The following is a 20623-nucleotide window of genomic DNA, read 5'->3' as shown; positions in this document are numbered from 1 at the left end:
GTCCAGGACCACTGGAATGTTCAAGCTGACCCTTGCAGGCGGCGGAGCTTGGTTGGAGCTACCCACTACTCAACCCCCCACTGTCGTCATCCCCGTCCCTCCGTTTACAACCAGCGCTGGCTCATCTCTTGTCCAACTCCGCAATCCGAACGCTTTACACCACTATCAACACTTGTGCAGCTGACTGCAAATCTGGACATCGGCAAGTTGGTCACTCCACTACTCGATGCTATTGCGCCAATTTGCAACAAAAGCTGTCAAGATGTCCCTCCTTACAGCCGACGAGATCCCAACGCTCTCCTTGCTCTACAAGCTGGGCAAGCTCCCCTCGACTCCATCAGGCACCAAGATTCCAACGACCCTCTCCTTCAAGCCCGCTGGCCCCATCACCCCCTCTAAGGCCCTTAATGACCGCGTGTGCCTCGTCCGGCACGACGTGACGAAGCTCGAGGTGGACGCCATTACCAACGCCGCAAACAAGTCACTCCTCGGCGGTGGCGGCATCGATGGCGCCATCCACGCTGCCGCTGGCCCTGGCCTCCTCGCCGAGTGCCGCACTCTTGGTGGCTGCAAAACCGGCGATGCGAAGATCACTGGTGGGCATAACCTGCCCGCGAAGAAGGTTATCCACGCTGTCGGCCCCATCTACGACCCCATCGATCCTAAGGAGAGCGAGGAGCTGTTGACGTCGGCCTACGAGAAGGTGCTGAACTTGGCGGTGGAAAATGAATGCAAATCACTGGTCCTGTGCGGTATCAGCACAGGCATATATGGCTACCCCCCTCACGAGGCTGCGCCTGTCGCCATATCAACTGTCAAGAAGTTCTTGGAGGGCGAGAAGGGACAGAAGCTTGAGAAGATCGTGTTTGTCACGTGGGTGAGGCAGGATGTCGAGTCTTACGATAAGTTCTTGCCGTAAGTCTATGTGATCCGGGACATGCCACTGTGAACACGGCTAATATTACCTGTCTCCCAGAGTTTACTTCCCCCCAGTCGAGGACGCCGCGAAGACCGAGTCGAAGCAAGAGGTGGAAGCCAACCCCGAAGACGTCGAGGCCGCGAAGGAAATTGCCAGCAAATTACCCGATGTTCCTACATCTGAGCCCGGTGAATCCGGGCATCCCGAAAAGAAGCAGAAGCAGTAATCCGGTCAGTTTGGGTGCATAAAACGGAGTTCATGGGTAGCAATCGGACAAATTTGGGCGTTACGGAATGGAACATTTGATCGAGCACATGGATTACGACTGGTGCCTTCGCATAATGGCATGCCATCTTGAAATACCCCTGAGCTGTTGTCAAGGTCGGTGGAGCAAGTGTTATGCGCTCGGGCTGACAGATGACAGAAGAGCTAGCAATGGATTCTGTAGTTACTTCCAAGGATGGCCTCGTGCTGATATTATACACTTTGCAGACACCGAGAATATGTACACCTCGACACCTTTCTGAAAACTTATCCATGACTAAGTCATTTCTCATTACGGCACCTTGCTTCCTACCCTGTGTCAAGCCATCCAAATGGTTTGTCTTTACGAGTGGACCCGAGTCGTTTGGTATTTATGGTGGTGGAGGTTGTTGCGGTCCTTGTGGCCAGGACCCTCCCTGGTTTTGGAACATTACTGGAGGCGGTAACGGTCCCTGTGGAAAATTCCCTGGCTGCTGGTTCTGTAAACTCCCTTGGGCAGCTAACCCCCCTTGTGGAAATGCCTGGAAGGCATTGCCTCCGACAGGGTCATAAAGCAGGTTGGGCTGGGGAACGACGCCTCCGGGAGCCTGTTGGCCGCCTCCTTGTGCAGGTATTGCTCTCAGGGTGGCACTCGGGTCTGGTCCCAGCGCTTGTTGCCTGATCACGGCCTCTAGTTGCTGGAAAGCCATGCTATGTTGCGAGGCTCTCCTGCCAAAGAGATTATTGGCACCTGGTACATTGTTGTTCGTAAGGGCCTCCCCGTTCGGCCCTGCAACGGTCTGCAAAGCTTGGTTATAGATCGATGGGACAACTTGTCCTGCTAATGCGGGGTTGGCTTGCAACTGCCTTCCTCTCTCATCGATGAGATCTCTCAGAGCAACGACGGCACTAGCTTGGCGAACCGTTACCGGACCGTTGGCATTGGGAACATTGACACCAGCGGTGTTTAGAGCTGGTAGGCTCGGATCGAGAGACATGGGCTGGCCGGCAATCGCAGGTGGAACATTTGGGACAACAAGAGACCCTTGTGCCCTTTGGTTGATTACGTTCATGAACCCACTGAAAGCATCTTGTGTTTGCGGTTGAACCTGGCCACCAGCGATTGGAATATTTCCGGCACCCGGCGCCAGGGCCCCTATGAGATTGTGGCCTTGGGCTTGGCCCTGCGCAGCCAACATGGGGTTCAGTGTTGGCCCAGACTCGTCGGGAATGTTTGTCCTGTGGAACCGGGTAAGCCCCGTCAAGGGATCTCGGTACGGCACGTAGCCTGACGCTTCGGCGTACAACGTTTGCCAGGTATTAATCTGTCCCTGTGGGGCCGTATTGAACCGCTGAATCCGCATGGACGCATCAGGCAGACTTTGGTTCTGCTGCAACAACGGGGTATTCAACATTCTTGTCGTATTAGCTGCTGAAGCAGGGTGTTGCGCCGATACCGATTGTTGCTGAATCTGGGTCATGTTATCAATGAAATCCGCTGTCCTGGTCAAGTTCGCGTTGATCGCAGCTTCTGGTGAGCCTTCCGCCGCATTCCTGAGTCTGTCGCCTTGGCGGATGATGTCCAGCCACCCTTGAGCCACCTTCAATAGGGGCCCCCTCAAGGTGTTGAGCTGCCTCCTCGCCATTCTCTCGATCCGTCTCGCAGTGTCTACTGCGCTTATAGGCACGACACTCGCGAAGTCTCTTATGTTGAAAATATATTGCTGAGGATTTTCATCGAATGACTGTCTTACGGGACGGATCAGCTGCTGCACTGCAACAAACTTTTCCCTCAGAACTGTCCTTTCTGTGCCCAGCAAGTCTACTGCTTGCCGGCTTTGGCTTATTCTCTGCAGAACCATCGCATCGACGGATTCAAAGAGATTCAAGAAGTGGATGCAGTTATTAGCAATTCGGCTGTGAATCCCATCTAACCGTCTCCTCAACTTTTCGCCGTAGAAGTTCTGGATGTCGTTCTTTGTTTGAGGATTCTGTTGTCTATGATAATCAACGGTGATGGTCTGGTAGAGTGTTGCCTCTTGGCTCAGAGCTCTGTGCATGCTTGACAAGGCGGCGAAGGCCTCCCTGAAATATCTGTATTCAATAGGTGGTGGAGGGTCTGGCATGGGCTGCGAAGAGTGAAGTTCGTCATACAGCTGTTGCAAGTACCTGACTGCTGCGTCCGCCCTGTCTGCGCACCTGTTTCTCAGGGTCCACAGCCACTTGTCCGTCGACTTCCAATCTTCCTGCTGCTTATGCCATCGAATCATGCACATTTTGGGCTCGACTGCGGCTTTGGTCAATTGAAACAGCCAGTCCCAGAGCACCGCATGTTCGTCATCATGTGCGACCCGGGCTTTCGCCTCAACTAACCACCGCTTCGCTGGGCGGCCAAATTGTAGCTGAACCTGTCTCCAGGCGAAAACTGTCCAAATGTTGATCGACTTCGGTGCGGTTAAGGGCCAGATCTTCATCGCCTCAGGTCCCCACTTCTGAAGCTCTTGGTCCCAGAAATTCTGCGAGAAGAACCTCTCAATCATGTGGAAGGGTACGGCCTGATAAATGCTTTGATTCAGAGTTGGCCACATGTTAAAGCATCCCATGAGCATAAGGTCGCCGATGAACCGCGTCTCTGGGGTAGCGCTACCAGCGGCTATGCCTGTCGAAATACCACCGAAGTACTGAATTTATACCAAAAGAGACTGTATCAGCATTTCGTGATCAAGCGGAGATATCTATGGACCGTTGGTCGTTACAGGCACCGCAACGAGACCTGTAAGACGGATGGCGTTTTACACTCACCTGGTTCTCTGTTGCCCAGCCTTCCTCAGAAGCATCCTCCCCTTCGAGGTGATCATGCCCTTGCTCTTGACGAATTACCATGGCCGCGTCCGAATACGGTGAGTCATCCCACACCTGTCTATATCCAAACACCCTTAAAAGCCTGATCGCTTCACCACCGATTTCACGGGCCCAATCCCTATTAAATCTCAACCATATTGCGTTTTCGTCAAAAAGTTGATTTCTTGCATTGACTATGGCGTGCTTGACGAGCAGTCGAGGTTAGTAAATGACGAGTGCTGCCTTCGGCGTCCACTTACAGTCAGCTCATGCACTATGGTCGCCGCCAAAGTAAAGCTGCAACACGCTTTCTCGGCTGGCGAATACTCCTCGATCAACAGTGGCCATATAAAATCCACGCTGATGCTGATACGAATCTGGAAAGGTCGATTCGGCTGTGGTTTATGGCCATCTATGACCGTGAAGGCCATCTGATGGTCCCATGCTTGGCTAATTCCACTGAGATCGGTGTACTTCGCATTAAACTCCCACACGAGACACTCGCGCAGGATTTCGCAAACCCAGCGGATAGACTCGAATCCGAGTTCCTTCAATCGCTGCTGTTCCGGGAACCATTCATCAGGATCCTCATCAAGGTACACGGAGAAGTAGTCTTTCCGGGTGACTCCATGGGTGAAATGCGTGGCGAGCTGCCGATAACATTAGTAAATTGTGACCCCATCAGATATTATTGATTCTTCGGAGGCATCCCCCGCCGCCTCGTCGATATTTTCACCCTCAAGTAATAATATCCAACTGTTTGAGTTCGCTTTTGTGATTGCCAGCAACTTTATCTCAAGGTAAAAGATAATTTGTTTCAAGACGATCTGCACCATTTTCAACGAACAAGGGGGAGCGTGAGACATCGTACCATGTTTTGAACCATGTTGGGAGCTCGACGAGAATCGCTGCATGGGCGCATTCTGTAAATATCTGCCCAGGCGTATGTTGCTGGATGTTCGCTGTTGAGGATATTAGAAGCCAACTGAAGAGCAGGTTGGATGGCGAGCCAAAGGTAGTCATTTGCCTTGAGAACTACCGTCAGTATAACATTTCTCGCCTGTTTTAGCCAGTTCAAGACCCTCGGGGAAGGGGAGGCATACTGCGCAGTATTCGCCCTCTTGTGTGGGAAAGCTGTACACCGTTCTTGTCTCCTCAACACCTCCGCCGGGACTAGCATCGCCTCTAGAAGTAGTCACCTGCCATTTATCCCTCGTCAAAAAGCTGTTTTCTCTTAGTATCTGTCTCACATGAGCCTATACAGCGGATATCTTTAAACTCACTCGTGCAATGGAGTGGCTAGATCAGTGTGCGCATCTCTACCCAGGGTCCATACACCTGACTGCACGAGCTACGAATTTCGCTGTCAGTGCGACAGTCTACTAGGAGTGAGATTCAAAAGTCCGAGCGCTGCATTGACTTACTTCGTCAGATGTTTGTCCGCCAAATACAAGTCGCTGGTACTCCTCTCGTGCCTGCCATCTATCCATCCTGTCTATGATCGCCAAAAGTCCATTGGCGATGTCAACGTCACAGGCTGCGCCCAAGATAGTATTCAGACCGGAGGATGCATTGGAAAGCACTTGTCGGAACCCGTCTTCGGTAGGATTTGCGCCCTGGGTACGCATGGCGTCCTGGTACTGGGCAAATAATACATCATAGTCCTCCTTGCCAATCATTCCCCTTACTCCTTGGTTGCTCGGCGTCACTCGGGGGTTTGCAAGAGGAACCTCGAAATATGCTTGCATCGGGGTGAGACCCGAGTTACCATAAAGCGGATCAGTCACCTGGGTGGGCTCCACTCCGTATCTCTTTGCGGCATCCGACGGCATCCTCACCGCGTCTTCAGGTCGCAGGGCTGGGCGCAGGGTCTGTAGCAGCCCTGATTTCGCATAAAGCTGATACTGAAGGTCATTTACAGGGTCTCTTCCAGGCTGCCCCGTGAAAATAAAGCGGTCTGACCAGTCAGGATCGGTCCAGGGCGGAACGAACTCGACATGCTCCCATTGACCGGGGGTGCCTGACGCCGCCATCGCCCTCACAGCCTCTTTTCGAAGCCGTCCTATTGGCATTTCCACGGTCTGAGGAGCTGGCCATATTCCATTGGGGTCTAAAAAGTCATATGGGTAAAGGGACTCGAGCCTTCTTGTGTTGATAAAGTCTCTTTCACGCGCTGTCTCTGTGTCTGCTGGTAGCGAGTCATCGGCCTCGTCGATACCAATATCATGAGGCTCATACGTATCGACGCCAAGAGGAAAGCCATTTGGATAAATATCGTCCTCATCTGAAGAATGGGTGGATTCGCTCGCACTGCTGGACAACGCCATTATTCTAGATGGCCTTGAGTGGCTAGAATTTCAATCTTGATCTTAGATCCGTAGCTTAGAAGAACATTGCAGAGATTGGCAATTTTTGGTATCAGAAATTGACAACAGAAGTCTACGTGGATATTAGATGCACCAAAGGTCTTCGTGGGTGTGGCGTTTTGTCCACACTTGCGATCATACGGACAAAGCACCCTCGCATTGAGTACCCAACTCAATCTCAATGCTGAAAGAAATGTGACTTGTCAGTACTTCCGGAAACAGGTGCGTCCTCGATTCTCATTATACAAAGAGATGCACTGTAGACGGGATTATTTCAATTGAATGTTGTTTTCACATGCTTGTTCTGGCCAATTGTGCAGCTTCCAAACATATCACGCACAAAGTTGGCTAGGCACTGGAGAAATTGGTATTTATAGCATACTATTTTTAGGTGTGTTTGTTACTGCATAAAATTCTCTTCGATCTTATGATGAAAATAAGCCATCATTGGCAACATGTAAGTAATGTCGTGCGATTTGTCCCGTTTCCAATCTTGTCCCTTTCGCCGCTTGATCTGTCATAGCAGTCGAAAGAAATATAGCCATGATCTGCTGAAGCATGCCCTGAAACAATACAGGTACCAATCGGCACGTTTTGACATGTGGGTGGAGGGTTTGGGGGGGTTGGGGGGGGGGGGTTTCGTGTTGCCAGAATCAGAACTGCACGCCAGGGGAGACTGCCCCGTCGACCATCAGGTTGGTCCCGCTCACGAAGCTTGCCCTGTCGCTCGCCAGCCAAACCACTGCATCTGCAACCTCCTCGGGCTTTCCCATCCTCCCCATGGGGTTGTCCTTGAGCTGCTGTGCGAAGAACTCGGGCGTGTCCCTCTCTATGTTCCCCCAAACGCCGTCCTTCACATAGATGTTCCCAGGACTGACGGAGTTGGCTCGGACACCGGAGGGCGCAAGCCTATGTGCAAGCTGCGAGGTGTAATGCACCAGCGCGGCCTTGAAAGCCCCATAAGGTGAGAGCGCAGTAAAATCAATGTAGCGGCCCGAGACGGAGGAGATGGAGACGACGTTGCCCTTAGATTCCTTGAGATGGGGAAGAGCAGCGTCGATCAGGGTGTATGTGCCTGCAATATCGGTCTGATATGTTGCATCCCAGCTCTCACGACTATTGTCCACAGCCAGAGCAGAAACATTGGACACGACGACATCAATGCGGCTGCTGATTTTGACGCACTCCTTAACCCAGTCAGAGATTTGCTCGGGACTGGTTATGTCCACAGCGTGACCGTGGGCTTTTCCTTGGCCGTAGGATGAAGATAACGACTCCTGGGTTGCGACGACGTCTGATTTGGTACGGGAGCAGAAGTGCACGATGGCGCCCTCTTCAAGAAAAGACTTGACGATAGATAGGCCGATGCTTTTGGTGCCGCCTAGACAATGTCAGAATTGGCTTGGGTGTGTCGTGCCTGTTGAGGCATCGCATCTATGCGTACCTGTTACCAGCGCGACTTTACCCTGGAGTCCGAGCTGCATTTTTGTCGAGGTGAGATTTGGGCAGAACTTGGTGGGCTTGTTCGAAATAGACAATCGAGAAGATGGCCGTCGTTGGATTAGACTCGGTCAACTCTGCGTGTCTTTTAGGGAAGGCCCACTGCCGTCGGGCGGCTCGGTTGCAGGCGGGGACACTAGCGCAAAAGAATTCAACATCTGCCATTGATATTATGTCAACTACCGCACTCGTATTTGGACTATCACTCTATATTCTCGTCGTATGTATAGTTTCTCAATGTCCTTGTTCTCGCTTCTACAGCTGGGGCGAAACCATCGAAGGAAAACAGTGTCAGCTGTGACGGTGAGGAGCACCAAACCCAAACCCTCCCTGCTTTGGTTCGCCCTAGGGATGTGGGCGGTATCTGTTTTCAGAGCTTCAGGGGGTCAGGCTCTTCCTATCTCCGTCTCTGCGTGACGCATCATCGCCCCTTTTATTTGCAGTAGACAAACTTAGCACCCATCGCAGGAGCTGCTTACCTGGCTGACGCTTCCTTCAGTAAAAAGCTTCGCATGGTTGGCTGAGATTGCTTTGTAGTTTGGGTCCTTTCTTGGCTCTGAAACATGCAGCTTCTGCAGGGGGGGATTCGTACTACAATAGGCGGTTTGTTTCTTCGACGGCAGTCCAGGGCCAATCATTCTCAACCGCCCATGGCTGCCCACCAGATCAACCTCCAGACATAAGGGCGGCCAGGACGCCATCTTCGCGGCCATGGAGCAGACCGCTGGAGGAACAAGCTTGATCTTGCACAATATTTCGTGTAGCCAAAAACTTTGACGAAAATTGCAGGTCAATTTTCCGTACCAGTCACTCATTATGCACTGCCTTCCAGCGACTCTCGTAACCCTCATTCTGTCCATCGTGGGCACGACCACAGCAGCCAGTGGCAATGGCCTGCCCCAGGCGAGCAAGTACATCGACAGCAACTCAAACATCACATTCCTCGGCTACGCCAACAAAGGGTTCAGCTTTGGCATGGCCCTGCCCGCCGACCCAAAAGACGACCTCATCGTCCAGCTGGTCTCGCCGTTGAAAGATGGGGGAGGATGGGGCGGCGTGGACTTCGGTACATCCATGACGGGTCGCCTCCTGCTCGTCGCCTGGCCCAACACGGCCAAAGACAACACCGTCATGGTCTCGCCCCGGATCGCAACGGGCTACGAGATCGACAACGGAGCAAACGTCTACAAGGCAAACCCGATCACCGTCACACAAATCCCCGACGGCACTTTTGTCAACGACACGCACGTCTCCGCGACGTTCGTCTGCGGCGGGTGCCTGAACGCGGACTCATTCGGCGCCGCCAATGCAACGACCACCTTCAGCTACGCCTACGCCTACGACCCCGTCGCGGACCCCAGCGATGTGGACTCACAGCTCTCGGACCACACGGCTAACGGCGAGCCATACGGTCCCTTCGATGTGACGATTGCGCAGGCCCAGAGCAGCGAGTATTCCACCTGGGCCGCCCTAACGCAGGCCGCCAGCGCCTCTGGCACGGCCGCTGCGGGTGCCTCTTCGACTGGCGGGGCCGCCGCGTCAGCAGAGACCGGGTCCAGCTCGGGCTCCGGGTCGTCGTCTTCTTCTTCCTCTTCTTCCTCTTCCGGGGGCGGATCTTCTTCGTCGTCATCAGACTATGCCGATGCGTCCGGGCTGAGCCTTGGTGCCATTTTCGCTTTGGTGGGCGTTGGTCTGGTCTATGTGCTGCAGGCAGTGCAGATTCTTTGAGATACCCCTTTCACAATTCATGGATCAGAATCACAGGTCTTGTCGGAATATACTGTTGAGCACTGGTCCTTGGGTGGACCCGGTGGTGGAGTTACTGGTTTGCTGTTTTGATTAGGATTGATCAAGAGATTTTGGGTCTTAGCGGTTGCCCTCTGGATGTCTCCGGGAAACGAATTCTAGAGTGAAGGATGCGGAGAGAAATTTCATATTCACAGAAATCGATGTCAGTGACAGACATTCTTCGATCTAATGTGAAATTCATACCTGTGAAATTGGCAACATTGAGGACGATCATCCACCAGTTTGTATGGCCGACATGCTTAGTATAAATCATTTTCTGGCTGCATGAAGAGGTACTTGCGCTGATATAGTATTCCCGTGTTACTTATACCGATAATACCAACCTGATGTAAGTGTGGCCAGGGCGGAACCGGATACATGGTTCTTGCGTCGTAAATTATTGTATTTTCATCTCTCTTGGGCTTCTGAAGGTGATTTACATGCCCTCTCGATAATTATGGTGATGGCGTTAGTACGGACATATGCAACTATCATCTATCAGGGTATACTTAAAAGGTCAAGGTGGCCCTGGATAATCTGCATTGCCTCATTGCTTGCTGCCTTGGTGGCTGTAAGCTGACACCTGCCTAATCCGTACTAATTTCCCAATCATTTAATCCTTCAGTTTGCACACTTCGCGAGCCGCCAAGAGGCGGTGAGTTTGTTCTATTACTTTGAGAATTGTTGGCATTCTAAGAGACTTCGACTGACGTGGAGACTTCCGATTCTTCGAGCTCTTGCCCAAGAAATCTGACCGGAAGACATTCGCACTCGGGCTAGGCTCCGCCTCCTTACGGCGTGTGAAGGTCTTGGCAGAGCGTCGGGCGACTACTAGGAAATCAGCGTGCAGACGCCAATCCTTTACAGACTCCTGGTCTGGTGTCAAGGACTCGAGACGCGAGGAATCACGAACCGATGGAGTCCACGCTTCAGTGGCTTCCGAATGAGCTGCTGGACCCCATCCTCGACGACCTCGACCTCCACAACATAGCCAGATTAACACAATGCAACAAGCGCCTTCGCGGACGGCTCGAAGCAGAGCTCTGGAAGAACACGGGCCGTGTCAACCGGGCCATAGAATGGGGCTGCAAGACTGGCAATCTCGAATGCCTTCGGGGGGCAGTGCGTCATGGCGGGAGGTTCGACGTCTTTGCGCTGTCTTTCGCAGCCAGGAAGGGCCAGGATGAGGCCTTCAAGTTCATGCTTGACCATGACGCTCGCATCGAGGTTGAACCAACGGACGACAGGACACTCAGGCACCAGGTGTGGAAGCTGACAAAGTCCCTCAGCCGGCCGGCCAACTTTGGTATGATGAGACAATTCTACGAGGCCGGACTTGACAAGCTTGCGCGTGATGCTGGTGTATGTCCGCAGGCTGTCTGGCCGCTCGAAAGGGTCATTGCAAATGGAGGACCGGATGTCCTCGAGCGACTTCAGCTGGTCCTGGGCCAAGGAGGGATCAGACTGGATATTAGCTGGCCCAACAGTGGCTCACTTATCTCGATGGCGATCGATGCAAACTCGTCAGACACGGTTGACTTTCTTGTCGCCCAAGGCGTCGACATACACGGCAAAGAAGAAAGTAGACCAAAGTCATTTTTCGGGTCGAGGGCCTGGCCTTGCCACGTACCAGTTTTCGCTGCAGCACATGCGATGGCGAGGTCGAATCATGGTGTCGCCAGGATGCAGCAGGTCTTGCAGCATGGCGCAGACATTAACCATTGCGCAAAAGTTATTACTTGGTCTCGTCCGAGTTACATGTTAATCAGAGACTATTACTGGACGACGCCTCTGCTTGTGTTCCTTGACAGCGTCTCGTCCTGGAAAGAAGGCCCAGGGCCGGATCTTGTCGAAGGGCTCAAGTTCTTCATCAATCATGGCGCACTGTTCCAACTTCCTGACGTGGAAGAGCCAGGGAACCTCCTGCCGCGGTTCAAAGATACCAGACGTCCCAAAGGACGTCCGCTGCCCATCGATCTACTCTTGGCACGCTGGGGCTTACAGGCACTCAACAAACCACGATTCTTGACTGTCATCAAGTTTCTCGCGAACCACGGCTTGCAAGGCGCAGGGCTGTCGCCGGAAGAAGTGGCAAATATGATAATACAGCATACCAAGACTCCAGTTTTCTCGGTCGAGTCCAGAGCGGCCGTCAAGGGACGAAGCTTGCTTCTTGATGCTCTATTGGATGGCCGGACCGCGTCGGAAAATAATAAAGTGCTTGACTGGCTGCTCATCAAGACCGGACAAACGATAGACTTACTACGAGTAGACTATGGGCAGGCACTGGATAGCTTAGTCGCTGCTGGAGCGACTGTCGACCCTGTCCGTGTCGCTAGTGGCAGCGGGAGGTCAAGCGATGTTGTCAGATTATTGGCAATAAGGGGACGGCCTGCGGATGACATTATTTCCCGTTGAGTGTCTAAATGACCCATGGAAGTCTCGAAAAGGCCACACGCACCAGTCGTCCAGGTTGGCTATCTTACAGAAGGTAATCTATGAAATTCACAAGTGGAATGTGCAAGACAACTCAACTACCAGGGATCCGTTGCATTCAAATTTTTATGTTGCCCGTCGCATGAAGAGCCGTAGGATTAATGAGCACCAAGCTAAAGGAGCCAAAACCTGGGGCCCCGCGAAAGTTCAAAGGGGACCCGACCCCGGGACTGGGCAAGGGTCAGCGGCAGGGCCCATGTCCATGGTCGTGTACCTATCTATGTAAGCATGAGGGATGCAAGTGAGCGTGCCGTCCGGGTTGACGTGGTAATATTAAGGTCGATGGGATTCTCGTGCCACACCAGTGCAGAGGAGAGCTGACGGGCTGAGATGCTGAGATGCTGAGATGCTGAGATGCTGAGATGCTGAGATGCTGAGATGCTGACGGCTTGCAGGTCTAGGTACATAGCCACATGCAAAGCGGAATTCTGTCGGGAGTACAGCGTCAGGGTCGGGACAGGATGAACTAAATGGAACAAAGCAGTCTCCTGCGGTTCGCACGATGTCCTTGCTTGGAGACTGATTTAGCTGCAAAAGGATGGTCGGAAGCAGCACCGCCCAGCTGGTGTTCTGCGTGCAATAGACGCCGGGTCTGTGCCTGGCCCTCGTTTGGAATTACCGGGATGTTGCATGCTGTAACCGTCTGGCTGTGCTTCTAATCCTGGCGGCCAGACATTCTGGACTCGGAGGGCCCGTGGCGGACTGGGCTGACCCGACTGGCTCGAGAAAGAGACATCGGAGGATGAGCGTGAAGCCTGCAGTTCTGTGGCCGTCTGAAGATGCTCTTCCTCAAGCACACTGCACAGACAGCGTCGAGAGGCACGAACACGGGACTTGCATGTCAGATAAGCCGAACACCGACGTCCGCGATGTTTGTTGCAAATGATATAGGTCAACTAGGTATGTATATAGGTAGATACATGTTCCGAGCAAGGAAGGCTCTGAATCAAAACAGCTTATCACTGCTGATAACGAAAATGGAGATTCAGGTTGAAACAGGGCTTGCTGTTCCCCCTCTGCAAGGAGAACAAGTGAATGTTGATGGCTTGAGCCAGATTGGCAGCAGTGACGTCGTCACGAATGTTGCAGCGTTCGAGTCGTGTAAACGCTGGCGAGGGCAAGGTGGCGAAGTTTGCCGATGAGACAGTGTGCGATGCCAGTGTGCAAGTATGTATGCCTCATGCTCTGAGATGCAATGTGTGTACTCTATTCACTGCCGAAGGCGACTGGCGGCGATGCGAATCCAGACGGACGGGAAAGTGAAATGCCACCACAGCAGCGTCCTGCTGCCATTTTCCCCTGTTCACTCTGCCCCTCTGCCCCTCTGGGCTGCCGCATGAAATTTGCCGCCTTCACCGCCTTGACTTAGTTCCTCATCTGTACTAGCGTCCCTTAGCGATAAGCGATAACCAGCCAATCAATGGTGGGGTAATCCTAGCTGAAGCATGGTGAAGTGGTGTTCCCCCCCCCAAAGGCCCCCCCCCCATCCACTTCCATCCAGGGACCCAACGGCTTGCAGAGGGCAAAGGGCAGAGGGGCGAGGGATTGAAACAGAGGGACGGAGAGAGACTGGACTGGGCCGGACTGGGCACCTGGGACACCTGGGCACCCCGGGCACCACTGCAACACCACCACCACCAACCGAACATTTTTTTGGGCAGAAAAAAAGTTTTCCAGCCTTTCCAAAATTCCCACCCTTAGTCAGTCAGCCTGCTGCCCGCGCTGCCTCCGCCCTCTGCGCTTTTAATAAAGCCACATCTTCCATCCTTCCCACCCCGCGACCTCTTCCTCCCCGACACATACCCACCTCCATTTTCTTTCCCTTAATACCCATCCTTCCATTCTGCTCTTTTCCTGCAGACAGTTGTGGTCACCTCGACGACAACGACAGCAGCCGAGCACTCCTCCACTCGGTCTTAGACATCTAGACTCGAGGCTCGGAACCCTTTGGTTAGAGACAAACCAGAAAACCTCGATAGAGCAGCAGGATTCGACCTCCATCGACTCTCTTGCTGTGGGTTTTCTGTCTTCCCTCGACTTCTTTCCACGGATCGCGCCCCGTTTCCGACACGATCTCCCTGCTATCTTGAATAGACACTCCTCGGTCCGACACCTTTCACGGCTTGTCTACAGTCTCTACATAGATCTTTTTCCCGCAGATTATACCGTCATCTTTGACACCGAAAAACCCCAAAATGGCTTCCAAGGAAAACGCTCAGAGCATCAAGGTGCTCGATGAGCTGCTGCAGAAGCTCAACATCTCCAAGGATGCCGCCGACATCAAGGGCTCCTCCCTCGAGCTGGCCTCCTTCATCAACGGCCCCATCCAAGACACCGATGTTCCTATCAAGTGAGTAACCGTGCACTGCCTTGATTTATCTGCACTGTCGCAGAAGTGTGGAATTTCACAACCTGCGGCTTTACATTTGCACCGATTTGCCCACTTTGCGCTACTTGTTGGTGCGGGTCTTTTTGGCCTGCAGTGCAAAAAGTATGCCCCTCGCCTCGTGCGTTGGGTTTGCCGATGCAAAAATTTTGCATGTGCGTTTCGGGTGGCAATTTTGGGCGCTGCGACCTTGGGGTCAGGCTCATTTGCGCCCCGAAAACCCCGCTGGACAAGCAGTCCCGTGGGCGTTTGGCTGGACTTTCGGGTGCTGCACCGCTTACCCAACCCACTAAAAATCCCAAGCCCCCGGCAATATTTGGTGGATTACAGCGGCTAACATGTGAATCCCTGCAGGACTATCGAGGGTCTGAAGAAGCAGCTTGCAAACAAGAAAGATGCCACTGCTCGCGAGAAGGCGCTCAACGCCATCGAGGCTATCGCTCGCCACTCTGAGGTCTCCGCACATGTAGAGCCTTTCCTCGTCGCCCTCCTCCCCGGCGTCCTGGCCAGCGCTGGTGACAAGATCACCGCCGTCAAGACCGCTGCTTTCTCTGCCGGTCTGGCCATTGCCGAGGCCATCAACCCCAACGCCATCAAGAACCTCATCCAGCCCCTGGGCGAGTCTCTCCGAAATGCCCAGAAGTGGCAAGAGAAGATGCTCGACCTCGACATCCTCGACAAGCTCGTCGAGACCGCCTCCGTTCAGACCACCTTCCGTGTCCCCGATCTTCTGCCCGTCATTTCCGAGGCCATGTGGGACACCAAGAAGGAAGTCAAGGAGCGCGCCTACAAGGCCATGGAGAAGCTTTGCACCCTCATTTCCAACAAGGATATCGAGAAGTTCATTCCCGAGCTTATCAAGTGTATTGCCAAGCCAGAGAACGTCCCCGAGACCGTCCACTTGCTCGGTGCCACCACTTTCGTCACCCAGGTTGAGCAGCCCACCCTGGCCCTCATGGTTCCCCTTCTGGACCGTGGTCTGGCTGAGCGTGAGACTGCCATCAAGCGAAAGTCTGCCGTCATTGTTGACAACATGTGCAAGCTTGTCGACGACCCCAACATTGTCAACCCTTTCTTGCCAAAGATGTGGCCTGCTCTGAACAAGAACTACGACAACCTGGCTGATCCCGAGGCTCGTGGAAAGACAAAGCAGGCTCTGGACACTCTCGTCCGTGTCGGCAACATCCAGAACGGCAAGATCCCCGAGCCCACGCACCACAGTGAGATCAAGATCGTCTTGGGTCACCTGAAGGAGGTCCTTGGTGCCAAGCACAAGAACGTCACCGCTGACAAGTTCAACCCTGTTCTCGAGCACATCTCTGCCATCGCTGGAGAGCTCATTGACGAGAAGGATGTTGACTCCAGGTCCTGGGTTGACAAGCTCAAGACTTATGTCTCTGTGCTCGTCGGCGATGACAACGCCGAGGCTGTCATTGAGTCCCTCCGCAAGAGGGCTTCTCCTGAGGCTGCAGCAGGCGGCGACCGTCCTGAGGATGAGGATGATGAGAACCCCGACCTCTGCGAGTGCGAGTTCTCCCTCGCCTATGGTGCCAAGATCCTGCTCAACAACACTCGCATCCGCCTCAAGCGTGGTCGTCGTTACGGCCTCTGCGGTCCCAACGGTGCCGGAAAGTCCACCCTCATGCGCGCCATCAACAACGAGCAAGTTGAGGGTTTCCCTAAGCAGAGCGAAGTCAAGACAGTGTTCGTGGAGCACGACCTGGACGCTGCCGACACTGAGATGACCACCATCGAGTGGACAATGAAGAAGCTGGAGGAGGCCAAGGTCTCGGCAACCGAAGTTGACGTGAGGTCTCGTCTCAACGAGTTCGGCTTCACCGACTACATGATCAACGGTCTCATCACCTCTCTGTCCGGTGGTTGGAAGATGAAGCTCGCCCTGTGCCGTGCTGTCTTCGAGAACCCTGATATCCTGCTGCTTGACGAGCCCACCAACCACTTGGATGTGAAGAACGTCAAGTGGCTCGAGGAGTACTTGGAGAACTCTCCTTGCACTTCCATCATCGTCTCCCACGACTCTGGTTTCCTCAACCGCATCTGCCAGTACGTCATCAACTACGAGCGATTCAAGCTCAAGACCTACAAGGGTAACCTGGAGGAGTTCGTCCGCAAGAACCCTGCCGCCAAGTCCTACTTTGAGCTTGGTGCCTCCGAGATGGAGTTCACCTTCCCAGAGCCCGGTTTCCTCGAGGGTGTGAAGACCAAGGCCAAGGCTATCCTGCGTGCCAACAAGATGTCCTTCCAGTACCCTGGTACAAGCAAGCCCCAGATTACGGACATTACCTTCCAGTGCTCCCTCGGTTCGCGTATTGCCGTCATTGGTCCTAACGGTGCCGGCAAGTCTACTGTCATCAACGTTCTGACTGGTGAACTCATTCCCACATCTGGTGAGATTTGGGCACACGAGAATATCCGTATCGCATACATTAAGCAGCACGCCTTCGCCCACATTGACAACCACCTCGAGAAGACCCCATCCGAGTACATTCAATGGCGATTCCAGACTGGTGAGGATCGTGAGACTATGGACCGAGCCAACAAGGTCATCACAGAAGATGACGAGCAGGCCGCCAGGAAGATCTTCAGGATCAACGGCACACAGCGTCGTATTATCGGCATCCACTCCCGCAGAAAGCTCAAGAACTCTTACGAGTATGAGTGCTCTTTCGCGCTGATTGAGAACGCCGGCCAGAAGAACGAGCGCGAGGTTCCCATGATGACTGCCGACAACGAGTGGCTGCCCCGTACCGAGCTGCTGGCCTCTCACCAGAAGCTGGTTGCCGAGGTTGACATGAAGGAGGCTCTCGCTTCCGGCCAGTTCCGACCTCTGGTCCGAAAGGAGATTGAGGCTCACTGCGAGAACTTTGGTCTCGACGCTGAGCTGGTTTCCCACTCTCGTATGAAGGGTCTCTCCGGTGGTCAGCGTGTCAAGGTTGTCCTGGCTGCTTGCTCCTGGCAACGACCTCACTTGATCGTCCTCGACGAGCCCACCAACTACCTTGACCGTGACTCTCTCGGTGCTCTGTCCAAGGCCATCAAGAAGTTCGAGGGTGGTGTCATCATCATTACTCACAACTCCGAGTTCACCAAGGATCTCACTGAGGAAGTCTGGGCCGTCATGGACGGTAAGATGACACCTTCCGGCCACAACTGGGTGCAGGGTCAAGGTTCCGGTCCTCGATTGGACAAGAAGGAGGATGACGAGGAGGACAAGTTCGACGCCATGGGCAACAAGATCGTGTCCACCAAGAAGAAGGCCAAGTTGACTTCCAGGTTAGTAGCATCCAATATTTCTACCCGTCAATCTATACATAAGCTAACTTCTCCCACAGCGAGGCACGAAAGAAGAAGAAGGAGCGTATGGCACGACGCAAGAGGGGTGAGGAGGTCTTCTCTGATGAGGACGACATCTAAAACCCTTCTGCGTCACCAGTGGATGTGCTAGAAAAGAGAAAAGTTCCGGGTTTGAGGGGCTTCGGCGTTCAATTGGGTCTGGCTTAGAGCATTGTCTATTCTACGAATTATGTGGCCCAGAGGTTCAACACGCAAAGCAGCTTTTCTGACCTGTCATAGAGATAGACACAAGATCTATAATGTCTCCCTCCCTGGGAATGGAGGCCCGCGAGCGGGAGGCATAGGTCTCAGTTGTTTGTTGAGGATTTTGGCTGGATGGGAAAGTCCCAACGCGTGCGCAGTAGAACCAGATACCAGTAGATGAAATAGAAGGGCAATAGACGAGAGACGAGATAGTTCTTGAATCATCAAATTCACAAACATTTGTCCAACATGCGAGCACCGAGATCAATATACGGGGACGCCGCCTCTTAAATAATGGTACAAAGTCTTCCAGTAATCGGTTGGTCTGAAGTGAAACTGTCTGCGACTTTTTTGCGAGCAAGCCAGGGAAACCGAGACAGGCTTGGCCTTCATGCCTGCGCTCACGATAACTCTGCGACTATCCTGGGTGTGGCGATCGCTTCAAACGTCTGTCCCGTCTACGCGACGGCAGTGATTCGACGCGGACCTGAGCTGCTTCTAAAGCGAAACATGTGAAAATCAATAAGAAATGGCAGGCGGTGTGCCTGGGGGGATCACATTGAACGTTGCAATGTTTCCGGGTTTTAGTCTGACGAGAAGACTTCATGGGCCAATTTGCAGAGGTAAGGTCAAACCATGTCCAGCCAAGAACAGGAGAAACAAGGCCAGATTTGTATGATCGAAGTTGCGGGAAGGGCAGTGATATATACTAAGGCTATCGAGGACACATCTGATGGCTCTTCAAGACCAGTCGACTTAAACCAGTCACGACCAGGAGAAGGTAGGTCATGTAAAATGTTAAATGGGCCTCCAGGTCGGCACCTTGCTTCCATGAGCCAAACGGGAGATCGACCGGGCCGCAGGTGATGGTCAAAACGTGGTGTGGTCGATGTTGCGGTCGAACGACGCACTTGGTGTTGGATGACGTCAAGTTGTCGAGTACGTCATGTTAAACAGCTTCAATCTTACGCCTACAATCTTACGCCTACATCAGCTCGCCCGTTCTCGAAAACTTCTTTGACGACCTCATACCACGAGTGTCAATATTACAACATCGGAATACAAAGCTCAACATAGACCAGTGTCTTGAAGCATCTCGAATATCCGCGATATCAACATGTCCGATAGTCAGAACCAGCAGCCCAGCCTCGTTGGAGGACATGCTGAATACGTCAAGGGTGCCACAGAGGTCAGTCCTTAATAGGTCTTAATACTCTCGGCCTTTCTTCACCACTCATCACCCAAATCACTCTCCTCCGCCTTTGACCCGGAAGCTCGAAGGAGAATCTTACTAATACCTTAACAAATCAACAGGCCGCCATTGGCAACATCACAGGCTCAGAAGCATGGAAAGCATCGGGAGAGCAGGCCAAAGCGCATGCCGTGTCGGACATGAAGGCCGCAAGCGAGGGCCGGGATGAGAGCAGTCAGGGCTTTGGGAAAGCGGAGGAGCTGGCCGGCAAAGCAGTGGGCTGTGAGGGAATGGTCAAGGAGGGAGATGCCAGCACAAAGAAGGATTGAATAGGCTGCTTCCCGATAAACATAATCATGATTGATACTTGACTTCTACTACCATTAGAGTCTGACGCCGCTTCGGTTGAAGATGTCATGGCCCTCAGTGATATACGGCGCACATCTGGCTTCTCTGTTGGATTAATGTTTTGATTTTGGGAAGACATTTAACCATACCCATGACTGTCGAAGTTTGGCCTTCACAAGTCTCAGAATGCGAGACTATTCACCATTTCCACCTAGGAATCTGACATCTTGTGCGCCTGTAGAAGACAGCAGTGCATCCGTTGTAAGGGGACGTCCAAGAGTTTACGGATCGAAATATTTCAGATTGAGGCTTGTGCGAAGAATTACAAAAAGCCTGGTTGGCTGGAGTAGACCTAGCCTTTGAAAGGCTAGTACGCCGCCATGCGGGCTGTGATACCTGAGTGCTAACGAGCAATATATTAGATCTGGGGCTAGAGACTTAATAAATAGCAAGAATAGAAATTCCTGGACCTGCATTATTTTTGAGAAATAGTTCCAGAGAAGTTGTAGTATACCTAGTAATTATTCATTTATTTAGGCTGCGGCAAGTGTGCCACTAGCATGCATTCGCTCTGGATCTCCAGCACTACACACGTTCACTTCCATTCAAATTTTATAATACCTGCTCCCTAGTTGTAGTGTTGGTCTGTGAGATTCAAATCTCAGGAGTCTATATGAACTTTTTAAGACATGACAGATAAATTACCTGGCCAATTCGAGTTTCGTGACTGATACCAAAGCGTTTTTAAGGGGCGCTAGACACGCTCTATCCAGGAATCCGGTCGCACTTCCTCGAGCTGTTTTGCGATATTTATTCCGTCGCAAATTCTATCTTTGATTGCTGTTGATTCAAAAGGTATCCAACTTGCGGTTCTTTCAGATCAGTAAGTAGCATACTCAAATCTCGGATTCCACGGAGGATACTGGCGGACGTCATAACCTTACAACTTTCTTCGGATGAAACAACCCGACGAACAGGAGCCTCGG

The 20623-nt window shown here is 52.8% G+C and overlaps 7 protein-coding genes across 7 annotated transcripts; 5 read left to right on the top strand and 2 right to left on the bottom strand.

Annotated features, from left to right (window-relative positions):
- Positions 1-262: 262 nt before the first annotated feature.
- On the top strand, positions 263-1145 carry J7T55_013052 (macro domain-containing protein; the record flags this gene model as incomplete). The annotated part of the gene is made up of 2 exons (XM_053141702.1): positions 263-915; positions 977-1145. 2 exons carry the CDS (start codon positions 263-265, stop codon positions 1143-1145), a joined length of 822 nt encoding a protein of 273 aa, XP_052995398.1.
- A 381-nt stretch (positions 1146-1526) lies between these two features.
- Positions 1527-6330, bottom strand: J7T55_013051 (uncharacterized protein; the record flags this gene model as incomplete). The annotated part of the gene is made up of 8 exons (XM_053141701.1): positions 1527-1599; positions 1688-3843; positions 3965-4207; positions 4264-4653; positions 4875-5030; positions 5107-5188; positions 5287-5354; positions 5428-6330. 8 exons carry the CDS (start codon positions 6328-6330, stop codon positions 1527-1529), a joined length of 4071 nt encoding a protein of 1356 aa, XP_052995397.1.
- Positions 6331-7022: 692 nt separating this feature from the next.
- On the bottom strand, positions 7023-7853 carry J7T55_013050 (isoepoxydon dehydrogenase; the record flags this gene model as incomplete). Its single annotated transcript, XM_053141700.1, has 2 exons — positions 7023-7750; positions 7814-7853. 2 exons carry the CDS (start codon positions 7851-7853, stop codon positions 7023-7025), a joined length of 768 nt encoding a protein of 255 aa, XP_052995396.1.
- Positions 7854-8685: 832 nt separating this feature from the next.
- Positions 8686-9597, top strand: J7T55_013049 (uncharacterized protein; the record flags this gene model as incomplete). Its single annotated transcript, XM_053141699.1, has 1 exon — positions 8686-9597. The coding sequence occupies one exon, from the start codon at positions 8686-8688 to the stop codon at positions 9595-9597; it is 912 nt and encodes a 303-aa protein (XP_052995395.1).
- A 975-nt stretch (positions 9598-10572) lies between these two features.
- Positions 10573-12075, top strand: J7T55_013048 (nkyrin repeat-containing; the record flags this gene model as incomplete). The annotated part of the gene is made up of 1 exon (XM_053141698.1): positions 10573-12075. One exon carries the CDS (start codon positions 10573-10575, stop codon positions 12073-12075), a length of 1503 nt encoding a protein of 500 aa, XP_052995394.1.
- A 2273-nt stretch (positions 12076-14348) lies between these two features.
- J7T55_013047 (uncharacterized protein) lies at positions 14349-17974 on the top strand (the record flags this gene model as incomplete). The annotated part of the gene is made up of 3 exons (XM_053141696.1): positions 14349-14503; positions 14894-17833; positions 17893-17974. 3 exons carry the CDS (start codon positions 14349-14351, stop codon positions 17972-17974), a joined length of 3177 nt encoding a protein of 1058 aa, XP_052995393.1.
- Positions 17975-19214: 1240 nt separating this feature from the next.
- J7T55_013046 (uncharacterized protein) lies at positions 19215-19618 on the top strand (the record flags this gene model as incomplete). Its single annotated transcript, XM_053141695.1, has 2 exons — positions 19215-19286; positions 19412-19618. 2 exons carry the CDS (start codon positions 19215-19217, stop codon positions 19616-19618), a joined length of 279 nt encoding a protein of 92 aa, XP_052995392.1.
- Positions 19619-20623: the final 1005 nt, after the last annotated feature.

The sequence above is a fragment of the Diaporthe amygdali genome, assembly GCF_026229845.1.
Source record: "Diaporthe amygdali strain CAA958 chromosome Unknown NODE_9_length_1275696_cov_64_842800, whole genome shotgun sequence".
Taxonomy (NCBI): Eukaryota; Fungi; Ascomycota; class Sordariomycetes; order Diaporthales; family Diaporthaceae; genus Diaporthe; species Diaporthe amygdali.
The sequence above is the reverse complement of the archived record's forward strand: the minus strand, read 5'-3'. Positions and strand labels throughout refer to the sequence as shown.